The 12,150-nt window shown below is 32.6% G+C and overlaps 1 protein-coding gene across 1 annotated transcript in view; it reads right to left on the bottom strand.

The window, feature by feature from the left end:
* LOC106457263 (tubby protein-like) overlaps positions 1–12,150 on the bottom strand; it is a 128,717-nt gene that overhangs the window by 49,933 nt on the left and 66,634 nt on the right. The window contains exons 3-4 of the mRNA XM_022383115.1: positions 6,684–6,855; positions 2,423–2,566 (exon numbers count right to left, since the gene is read on the bottom strand). Coding sequence (XP_022238823.1) covers positions 2,423–2,566; positions 6,684–6,855 — 316 coding nt within the window. The remainder of the gene's footprint in view (positions 1–2,422; positions 2,567–6,683; positions 6,856–12,150) is intronic.

The following is a 12,150-nucleotide window of genomic DNA, read 5'->3' as shown; positions in this document are numbered from 1 at the left end:
GTTGTAAGTCCGCAGGACATGCGGCTGTGCTACTAGGGGGCACATGCAGATGCAAATAAAATTATCTGAAAATCGTAAACAAAATATAAAAATAAATACAAAGGACTAACAAAACAGAAACTTTAAAACAAGAGGGAATCCCCAATAGCCGCGGCACATGAAATGCTTTTCGGCAAGATTAGAGTAAATTAAATCTACGAGTCTTTTTTTTTTTCCTTTTATTAAGCATATTTCTGTGCGCCAGCAATATTAAGCCTAAGTAGATCTCAAATCGGTTAAGAGATGACGGAGCTATGATCTAAAAATTAGTACTTGAAAAACTCAGAGCCGTTCTATGAGCCACTATGCTGCGGCTAAAGATAATTAGCAAATGATATATACCGTTAATTGATACAAATATATGAAAATAAAACAAAAGCACAATTTTGAAATAGAGATTTTGAAGGAATATTAGGTTATGGATGAGAAAATGAACTTTAACCTTTTAGCTACTAGAGATTTCTCGAAACATTACAAAAAAAATCGCAACTACGAAGTAAAATTTACTAAAGACATATAGACTTAATTTAGGCTTTACTTCAATCTTTAAGCAAAAAATTCTCCACTTTAGAAAGTAAAGTCTATTACGAATACAACAAGTAAATTTTGATAAATAGTTAACGAGATGCTTAAATGTAATTTTTTAACCCACTCCCAAGTGGCTAAGCGTAAGGAATGAAATATAATTAATGTTGGAATGTTCTATGAATTCCTGTTGACTTGATTTTCTTACATTCCGTTTAGTATTGTTCAAGAAATTAAAAATAAGTCCGAAATTTTTATTTTTTGAGAAGTAAACTTTCAAACTGAATCTCTCAGGAATGAAAATAATTTATTCAATGTTAGAACACACAATGAAATTAATTTTATGAAATATTTTACAAATATTATGACATATTCTATAGCCAAGATGTAATAGTAAAAAAAACAAAAAAAAAAACAATTGATTGTAATAAAAAAGAAGAGAACACTCAAAAGTACACATTGTTAATGTTCTTCGTTTCACGGGATTTTATTATAATTTATCATGCATTGAAATTAACATAGAAATATAAAGGTAATATATTCCAAATTGAACAAAGTAATTGACATTAAAAATTCCAAAAGTTGATAGATTATTATGTCTTAGTTAAACCTAGTTCAGTAACAAAAATCAACTAATATTTTTGATAAAAAATTTTAAATGTCCCAAATAAAATCCCTAACCCATAGTAAAATTAAAACAACTAAAATGGAATACGCTAACACAGGGTTCAACGTTTCATCAGGAATAACATGTAAGCGAGTAAATCAGTGTAAATAAAAATAGATTTGTCAGTTTTTTCATATTGTTAGCGAAAAATAATAATATATTTATCAGTTTTTTTTATTTTTAGTGGAAAATAATAATATATTTATCAGTATTTATATTGTTAGTGGAAAATAATAATATATTTATCAGTATTTATATTGTTAGTGGAAAATGATAATTGATTTATCAGGTTTTTGTTAGTGGAAAACAATAATAAATTTATCAGTTTTTTATTTTTAAAAATAATAATACATTTATCAGTTTTTATTGTTAAAAATTATAATAGGTTTATCAGTTTTTTGCTAAAATGATAATAGATTTATCAGTTTTTTATTGTTAAAAATTATAATATGTTTATCAGTTTTTATTGTTAAAAATCAGGTTTATTTTGTTAAAAATGATAATAGATTTATCAATTTTTTATTGTTAAAAGTGATAATAGATTTATCAGTTTTTTATTGTTAAAGTGATAATAGATTTATCAGTTTTTTATTGTTAAAAGTGATAATAGGTTTTAAATTAGCTTCTTTGTATTTGGAACAAAAATTATGTTTCTAAAAAATGATAGTGAAAAAACGTCTCTTTTTTATGGTGCAGATTAATTAAATGTTGTTTTACTATTACTATTATAAAAAAACAATTGTTCTTGTAATGGTGAAAGTGATGTATCGAGCACTGTCTGCCAGTTTGTGGAAATCAAACAACGTTAACTTTATTATATTATTATTAGACACTAAGCCTAAAACTGTGTACTGATGATGTACCATAAACGTACAAGTCACTCCTTCAGAGAATATCTATAGTTTTACAGCAGTTCGTAAGCACACCGTATAAAAGCATAGCTGCGCAAGAGTGTGTGACAAGGTTCTTTGTTATCTATTTTCTTAGATCTGTACTTGATAACAGCGAATTGTCGGAATATCATGAAATTTTCACACATTTTCTTCTTTAAAACATAAAAGATGGGTTGAAGTTCATGAAATTGAACTTCTCACTAGCGAGGATTTTGGTGCATTTGTTGGAACACAGAAACTGAGTAGTTAGTAGTAGTAGTAATTTTATTTGCATACCAAAAAATTTCCCAAAGCATACCTGATTCAGCCAGTGTTCCCACAGAAGGTGCTTCATCGGATACAACGTCATCTTTCGGTCGAGAAACTGACGTCACCACTTGAACATTAGTCATGCCGTCAGGGTTGTCTTCGGTCATTGTGTACTGAAGGGGGCCATCATAACCTGTGGGGGTAAAACAGAAAGATTCAAGAGCTAATTTCATAGGTGGACATTTATTTATTTTTTACTTTGTTATGGCTGTATTAACTAAATCACACCAACTCAAAAATTTGATTTGTTTCGGAAAAATCAATTGTATATTTTTATTTTTCTCTTTACTTCAAAACTAAGGTCGGGTATGGCCAGTTAGTTAGCGTGCCCGTACTCTGAACAGTGAAAGTCAAATCTCATTGTTAGATCAGTCAAGAGTAGTTCAACAGTTGGTGCAATGGGTGATGTTCGTTAGCTGCCTTCCCTCTAGTCTATTAGAGACGGCTACGTGCAAGATAGCCCAGGTTATAAACAAATAATTGTAAACTAGCAACGGTGCGATAAAAATTTGGTTCATAACTAACATTCTTTTCGTGAACTAAGAGCCATCTACTGGTCAAGCCTGAACATTCTCGCCCACATCACGGACAAATAAGCTGGTGAATTACAGCGGACATTTATTGGCAAAAATTGCATTTTACCCTAAAACTGTTACACCATTATTTTTTTTTTACTTTAAGAGACTTAGCCTTAGCACAATGAAAGTAGTTCTGACAATTTATTTTAAGCGTCTTAGCCTTAGCACATTGAAAGTAGTTCTAACAATTTATTTTAAAAGTCTTAGCCTTAGCACAATGAAAGTAGTTCTGACAGTTTATTTTCAAGTACTTTTTCATAAAAGCAAGAAAGCCCCTCAGTGGCACAGCGGTATGTCTGCGGATTTACAACGCTAGAAACTGGGTTTCGATACCCGTGGTGGACAGAGCACCGACAGCCCTTTGTGTAGCTTTGTGTTTAACTACAAAACAAACAAACACTATAAAGCAAGAAGAATCAACATGTCAAGTAGGTTTTATATTCTGTCTAAAATCCTGCAATTTTTAATAAAACACAAAGAAGTGAATGGTGTTTTAACACCAGGTACACCCAAAAACTAATAATTAATAGTAATAAAGTAGGTTAACATAATATCTGGACACACTGAATAACTTTCCATCTGGAACATTCCTTTGACTGACCACTACTCTCCCCCCCTCCAGCGGTTCATTGGTAAGCTAGATAAAGTGTTTCGGTACCCCCGGTGGGCACAGCGCAGATAGCCCGTTGTGTAGCTTTGCGCTTAAACGCAAACTAACTAGTACAAAAAGGTTATTAATAAGTACAAACAAAGTGAAAAGGATTTTTAGGTTTAAAGGCAAGAGTTTAAAACTACTGTCTTTGAAAAATTACTTGTTCTTAAACTAAAAGACAGTTAAACACTGGAATCACATATGATGTTCTTTGGGACAAACATTTTGTGACCAGCTTATCTCAGTGTTTATTTATAACCGCCATATACTGAGTTATTTTATGTTTTCGCCTGTTACAAAACTCGGTATAAATAACTGATAAAAAACAACAACAAGAACTAGAATCACTCATATTTTATATAAGATACATTACACAGGAGGTCCTGAGTAATGTAATTAGTATTAGTTCAATACTGATGGCACTTTTGTATGTGTTCAGCTCTTAGGTTAATAGGAACCCTGTAAACCAATGGTTTCCAAACTGTGTGTCGAAACAAGTACCGCAAGAGTTTCACCAAACGAAGAATAATTAAGAACATAAAAAAACTATACAAACAAAATATTGCATGTGGCAGCATGGGTGTCGCGCAAGTCAAGGTAAATGGAATACGGTTTCGTCAATGAAAAAAGTTTATAAACCAACAAAGTCATGGATAATCCACAAGCACTTAGGCGCAGAAATACTTTATAAAAATGTTTTACTTAGATTATAACACTCCGTTATATTCAAATGGTTTGTTTGTTTTAGAGCAAAGTCACATTGGGGTATTTGCTGTTTCCACCGCGGGGAATCAAACTTCAGATTTTAACATTGTAAGTGAGTAAGCTTATCGCTGTCTAACCGGGGCCCCATTATGTTGAAATAACAATGCTAATTTGATATGGCTTATAACATCTTATTTTGAAGAAACTTGACAAAATTGTGATATATAAAATTTATGTTTTTTGTTGGTAAGCCTAAAATATACAATGGGCTATTTGGGTTTCGACCACTGTGAGTATTGATTTTTAGTGTTACAAGCTCTCAGATGTGCCGCCGAGCCACCGGGAGCTAGTGTATAAAGTTCCCAGTGAATAACAAAGCGATTGGTATTCTCTCTCTATATATATATATTAAAATTAATTATCATTCCTTCCAGTAGAGGTCCAGGAAATATTTTGTATTTGACTCTCTCCACTTTAACAGAGAATTGATTGTGCCTCGTTTAATAGGAACGTAAATTAATCTTCCAGTAATTAAATTATAAATTAAACGTTACTTTATTAAATAGAATGTTCGTTAGTTCCACATTTACGGAAAATTTGTTGACTGAATTGTTCACCCAGAATATATAGCGATGGTTGGCAAAATGGGAAAATGCACCGAAACAAGAGATTGGATTTGCATAAGTACGAGAGACATCTTTTTTTTTCTTGCTGGGACTAACATGGAATAGAAGTAATATCCTTAACTTCGACTGACAGTTTGTATGCAAGCCACGCTCAGTATTTCTCCCTCTCATTAATTTCTGTTATAATTTGTAATGCATTCTAGATATATAGCCGAATTGATTTACATTTTGTCACGTTTTTCTATTTTGTGTGTCCTTTGTTGATATTTTAGATGTAAGTCAAACTGTTCGAACTATAAAGTCGATATACACACTGTAAAGAGTTAAGGTTCTGCATTAAAGCAACAACCTCTTTTATTTATTGGTCAAATAAATTGTATCGGCTGATAAGTGTTATGTTTATTTGCTTAATGGTTTGCTCAAATGGCTACACAAAGGACTCTCATTAACCATCTGTAATTTTGAACTGGTAGACAAGAGGAAAGGTAGAATTTCAACAGCACCCACCACCTCTTGGGCTACTCAGTGACATTTATAACATACACACGGCTCTAAAGTTCGAAATGCCTTCTTTTGGCAACAAGTTGCAAACGCTGAATCTTCATATTCACAGTCAGAGCGTGCTAATTACTAGATAACATCAAGCCCGGCTGGTAAGTAACTACAAAGTAATATCTATTATTTGAAAGCTTTAAGTTGTTAGATGAAAAAACACGATCTAATGTTATGCTTATCTTAGTATCGATGTTCTAAACAAACTTAAAAGAATACAGGACAAACAGGGTTTACAAGTGTTACTTAAGGCTTCTGCCTGTAGCCTGAGGAGCAGTATATTACATGATACTAAGACGAATACTGAGGTTCGTTACAGAACATTCAACTTTAAGATTCTGGTTCTATTAATCAAATGAAAGCTTATCATTACTACGATTTTACTATTTTGAATATTGCTGTTTATGCGTTGAGGTCACAAGAGTGTGACGTTTATCTAACTATAAAATGGGTTACTTAGGGGGTTAATTAGAGCGAATGATGTGACACAGACAAAAAGAAAGACAAATTTATGTAATTGAAGAATGAAAACTGCTTACTGAAAATAGATGTAGTATTATTCTGCGGTAGCCCTAATGTATGATTCAGACGGCAATTTAAATACTGACAACTTTTTGGTTAGCTAATTCAGACGTAACTTCAAATTGTTAAAACTATATTAAAAAATTAATTATTGATTAGATAATGTTTGACTAGGGCACCAACTGAAATATTTTTAATTGAACTACCATTGTGCAAGATTGAATAGCTTAGTAACAAATACAGAGGGTTGAATAGTTATCACGTGACAACCACTGCCAACATAAGGATCGATACAATATAGAACATGACTGGACGTGGCGACATGGACTGTAACGACGTGGTGTGGCTCCAAAATGATTTTAAAATAATGCACTCAGATCTCTGTATATATAACACATGTTCGTTTGTATATATATACTTTTTTATATTTAAGAAAAAATAATCTATTAAGAGAATACAAACCACTATAAACAGATAAAAATCGAAGCTGTGCTGGCAGACAAATAAGAAGTGGAGACAAAAACCAGTCGTACCCATAACAATTCATTTGTAAAAGAAAAATAGAAAGAAGGACGGATAGAAATAAAAACGTGAAGGAGAAACAAAGAAGCTTACAATGAAGGACTCCATGGTTGTTCTTCTGCGCGTTGTACCCAGCCATGAGGGGTTTGGATTCTTCCCACCCCGCTCCTTTGCGAGGCTTACCAGAAACAGGTCTGGTATCAGATGCTTGCATCATTCCTGGTGTCTGACGCTTCTCCTTCTGCTTCTGGGCCAATAGTTGTCTCTGAGAGCATATTACATTGTAAATACACGCATGAATACACATACACGTAAAGTATATAACAGTCTGTATTCACTGGCACTCATGACAAAGTTATTAAATCCACATATTTCTGCTTCCGAGCAACAGATATTCGTTCACTAGCTGAGTGATTGGAGCTTAGCATCATTAATTCAAGTTTGATTATTGAATGTAATTCTAAGTAAGAATCCCGAGTGTCTTTTATAAATGTTAATATTGATGATAGTTCACGTTCCATTTTTGATACATGCTATATAGGATATTCGTTATATGTAATAAAACGGACCCTTTCCCGTGTGGACTAAAGGGCGAATATCTACGTCTTATAAATGTTCAGTACTTTATAAGCTGCAATAATGTGATTATTAGAATCAATTAGTATAAACTGGCGGATCCAGGGGGGTTGAGGTGTTACAATCCCTCTTCCCGATGGTCTACCAAATAAAGGTACCCTTAGCCCAATATTGATACCGATATTGTACGGTCAATTTTGATTTAAAATACGCACATTTTTCTCTGTTTCAAAAAATTGATTTTTTCTTCGAAACTACCAAGGCCTTTGAAATTTTCCAAAATGGACCAAAAATTAGATTTTCCTGATATTGCAGTAGAAAGAAGTACTTCTTGTTTGCTTTTCAGAATGGAACTCCTTTGATCAAAATTCCTAATATTTATTCCTTGGTTTGATAAGAAAATTTCGTATATCTGGATTTTACTGTACTCTCAAGAAAAAGTAAAGAAAATTAGGGCTTTAAAAATAAAATTATTGAATTAAAATAACTAAATCTAAAAGACCATTATGTCCTGTTTCCAAATTAAATCCACCTTTTCGATTTTTTCGAAAGGGTTTATGACCTAGTGAGTGAGAGAGCAAATTCTCTTTATCCAAAATCCTGGATCCGCCCTAATCTTTTAAACGTTTATTTCTACGTTAAACAAAGGACTGATATGTTATGTATAAACCCTCATTATTTTGGAAAAACTACAAATCTACTAGTAATTTTAATGTATTATATTTTTATTTTTGAATATTAAAAGATAGCTATATCTCTTCGCTTTTGAAAAAAAACAACCCATACTTAACATTCTAATAACTTCATAATATCACTTTTTTGTTAATATCCTTCAAACTACTGATCGTAGAGCAATAGCTATCGTAAATCTATGTAGCTGTAAGTAGAAATATGGGTTCGAATCCCTTCACATCTAGTTGACACTAATGCAAAAAGAAATTATCAAAATATTATGCTTATTTATGTGTGTGTATGAAAATGTCATATCATGCCAAGTCAACTACACCAATACTCGTAATTTGGAAGTTAGGTGTGTCATGTATTTGTAACGTGAAACAACACTTACGTTTGATGCGTTTTTTTTATCAAAAAGAACTGGTGTTATATTTTAAACAGTTTCGCTTGTTTTGTTTTTGTTGTTAAGCACAAAGATACACAATGGGGTATCTGTTCTGTGTCAACCACGGGTATCAAAATCCGGATTTTAGTGTTGTAAGCTTTCAGGCTTATCGCTGTGCCACTGGGGAGGGGGGGGGGTCAGTTTTGCCAAAGAAATATTGTTGTTTAAAGTTCGAAAAGGGTAAATAGTTTTTCTCTGAATATTAATGAATTTCTTTATAATTTTGGAGAAACGAAAGATTCGGACACAGAAAGTTAGTCGTGCCTACAACACGTCGCTTGTGATATTTGAATATTTTACATGAAACTCGTATTACCTTCTTAAGCCTAAACTGTTTAAAATCTTCTTCAAAATTGTTTGAGAAATTGTAGTTTCTGTAGCTGTTGTTTTTAAATTTACATAATAATATCATTACTGCATGTCTACCAACAGAATGTGAATGATACATAAAAATTGTGGCTTTTTCGTTGATCTGAAAATTTTGACATAAGGCATATCTTTTGTAAGTTTGTATCTTTGTTTTCAAGATCTCAACGCTAAAATGTGATCAATGAAAGAAAACATACATCAGCTAATTAATGGATTTCACATACGTTATTAATTGGATATATTGATTCTCACATACATAATTAACTAAACCTCTCATCAAGTAACTACTACAGCTCACACACATCACCAAGTAACTAATGGACCTCACATGCCTCTCCAACTAACTAATGAACCTTATATACCTCATTAACTAACTATAGACTCTCACGCATCACCAACTGGATATAATGGACCTCCTAAACCTCATCAACTAACTATTGTATCTCATGCACAACTCGTCAGCTAGCTTCTGGATCTCATATAAATTCTCAACTGTTGAATCAGAAAACTAATAATAAAACTTGATTTAGAGAAAATATGAAGAACGGGAACTCTTGAGAAAGTATCACCGTATTTTCAGTTTTCTTTCAAATATGTTTTTCATCATCATGAGTAATCTGTTAATTACAGATGTTGTACTAGCCATACTTCTTATGAAGTAATGATATCATACCCATACTTATTATGAAGTAATGATATCATACCCATACTTATTATGAAGTAATGATATCATACCCATACTTCTTATGAAGTAATGATATCATACCCATACTTATTTTGGAGTAATGATATCATGCTCAAACTTCCTATGGAATAGTGATATCATGCTTATACTTCCAATGGATTAATAATTTAATGTCCATACTTCCCATGAAGTATGATATCAACCAAAACGGAAAGGTAGTATATACGAATTCTGCAGAATGTATTTAATGCACTAAACAAACCTCTACCATAAATGCTATGATAATGTAAATGCACTTAAAGATAAACCCTTAATTTTAGTGTTACATGCCCTGAAACATATTAGAAAAATAAAACATTATTTATACAGACGTATACACACCATTTAATACCATAAAACATGACTTTTATACAAAGTGCAGTCACAATGGCGGTCACCAGTGAAAGATTTCGGTACAGTGCTGGAATAGGACTTCTAGACAATAGGACTTATATGATCAACACTTTAATTTTGACTACAGCTATTATTTTAAGAATCTTGTTTTATAATACATGTATAATGATAACATTTTACAATACGCGCATACTTAATATAATCATGTAAGTGATGAGACCCAAAAGCTGAAAATAGTCCTTTTTGAATTAGAGAGGAGGTTATCAATGAAACATTTTAAAATTCGGTCAAATTTTATAATTATGTTTCAACATCCTAATTTAAGAACACCCTTTGCTACTATATATAGACCAACTAATCTTAAACTATGGAAAGCGCCTCCCAAGAGGGACAGGGGGCATGCACCAGTGGAAACGCTATCTGCGTGTCAAGTAAGGTTTGGGGATTCGGAAAAACGTTGTTAGAAAAATTGTCCAAAAAGGAGAAATATCGCAAATAACTGCGTTTTTTTTTAGGTGGAATTCCTCAGTAAACATGACAAATCAGATTATAACTCTGCCTTATTTTTCCCGATCAATCTCTGCCCATTGCGGGTATCGAAAACATATTTTTAGCGTTGTAAGGTCTAAGACTTACCGATGAGATACCGAGATGGGTGGATGGGTGGGAGTAGGCTTAGAATGGCTCATTACGACAATGGTTGAGAACCACTGCTATAGTTTGTGATGAACATTGTTGCCCGATGAAGGCTCCGTTAAGAGAGCCGAAAGCTCACAAATAAAAGTATTTTAACGTAGAGAAAAGTCCGTTTATAATTCTAAATAATTTTCGGTGTTTAATGATCAAGAAAAAGTAGCAACAAAGCCGAGAAAAGGCTTAATGATGTCAGAGATACAGAGTTTCTAAGATAACCCAATATTCTTTTCTACATATGTCGAAAAGTTTTTGCAGATTTCAATAAAAGAGTTTTAAAGTTTACATTAAATTAGAGTAAATCAGTATATTAAAAGTAGTAACTTTGATGAATGCGAATAGGTTATAAAATTCTTTGGAATTAAAAAAAATTTAATTGCAGTGGATAGGCACGAAGCGGGTACAATAAGCTAATTACACATAAAGATGGTAAAGTATTGGAAACGCAAAGACGAGTGGTAGCATATTTTGGTCTGTGGAATTTTGTGGTCACGCTATCAGACAACTGACGTGTTCGCTAGACCATCTGGCCATGGGCGTGGCACGTAATGAGAGGTATTTGTAAAGCACATTCATTAAGAATAGCCACTTCACATGGACGTCAGAACAACAAGTGAAGATGTTATCAGTGACCAAACGGTAAGAAACAAAGTTCATAATTCTGACTTAAGGTCGAGATGACTTCCCCTTGACTTTGCACTCAGAGCAGTCAACACTTTGACTCCATATATTCATGGACAAAGTTTTAGTGAAAGTACTTAATTAAAAATTCTGACTTTGTGTCTGTAAAAGACATAACATTTATTGAAAGCTTGCGAAATTTCATGAAAATACACAAAACATATTAGAAGTTATAGAATGGAAACTCTAAAGGTCAATTTGGGCCGAATTGACCGATCCCGTAGCAAAAGAGTTCAACTTATTGCAAAACAGTACACAAACCGTTTACAATTAGGATAAAGTCAACTTTATAATTAAAGGTTTTGTCATTGTAGAGTTCAAAAACAGGCGCCGAATGAAGTAATAAAAATTTCTTCGACTTATGTATAAAGCATTTGAACATGTTCTTTGTAGCATTCAGTACGTTAATGAAAACCTTGTAACATTAGAGGTGATCTGTAATCCGTAATTGATTAACAAGTTGCCTAGTTGGAAATAATATTCGTCCTCTGGTGATGGTTATATACGGAAAATACCGGTTCCGTTTCTAATAATCAGACACTTATGCAACTTTCGAAGTTGCTTCTACCTCGTTACAGCTAATTTTATATTCACTTCAAAACGCACATTGTCTTACTAAGCACGTGTTTTAAGACAGGTATAATGTTTGGAGCATCTCATACAAACTTCATATATCCTTTTAAGCACCCTACTTTGAGTTCGGTGTACCTTATACATAATTTAAGTTTAGAATACTTTAGTTGGTACTTATATACTTTGATTTCAATTTACCTAATCTGCCACTTCTTTAGAAGTGCTTAGAACACTTTATTTACTACCTAGTTTTATTTTATCTAATTTTTCACTTACTTCGAGCTTAGAACACTATTTACTACCTAATTTTATTTTGTTTTACCTAACCTTATTCGCTATCTAATTTGATTTCGATACACCTAATCTGTCACGTAGTTCAAATTTAAAATACCTTGTTTAGCACTTCCTTTGATTTCGGCATACCTAAGCTAGTACTTAATTCTAGCTAAGAACGGCTTACCGTATTTTTC

The sequence above is a fragment of the Limulus polyphemus genome, unplaced genomic scaffold (genome assembly GCF_000517525.1).
Source record: "Limulus polyphemus unplaced genomic scaffold, Limulus_polyphemus-2.1.2 Scaffold309, whole genome shotgun sequence".
Taxonomy (NCBI): Eukaryota; Metazoa; Arthropoda; class Merostomata; order Xiphosura; family Limulidae; genus Limulus; species Limulus polyphemus.
The sequence above is the reverse complement of the archived record's forward strand: the minus strand, read 5'-3'. Positions and strand labels throughout refer to the sequence as shown.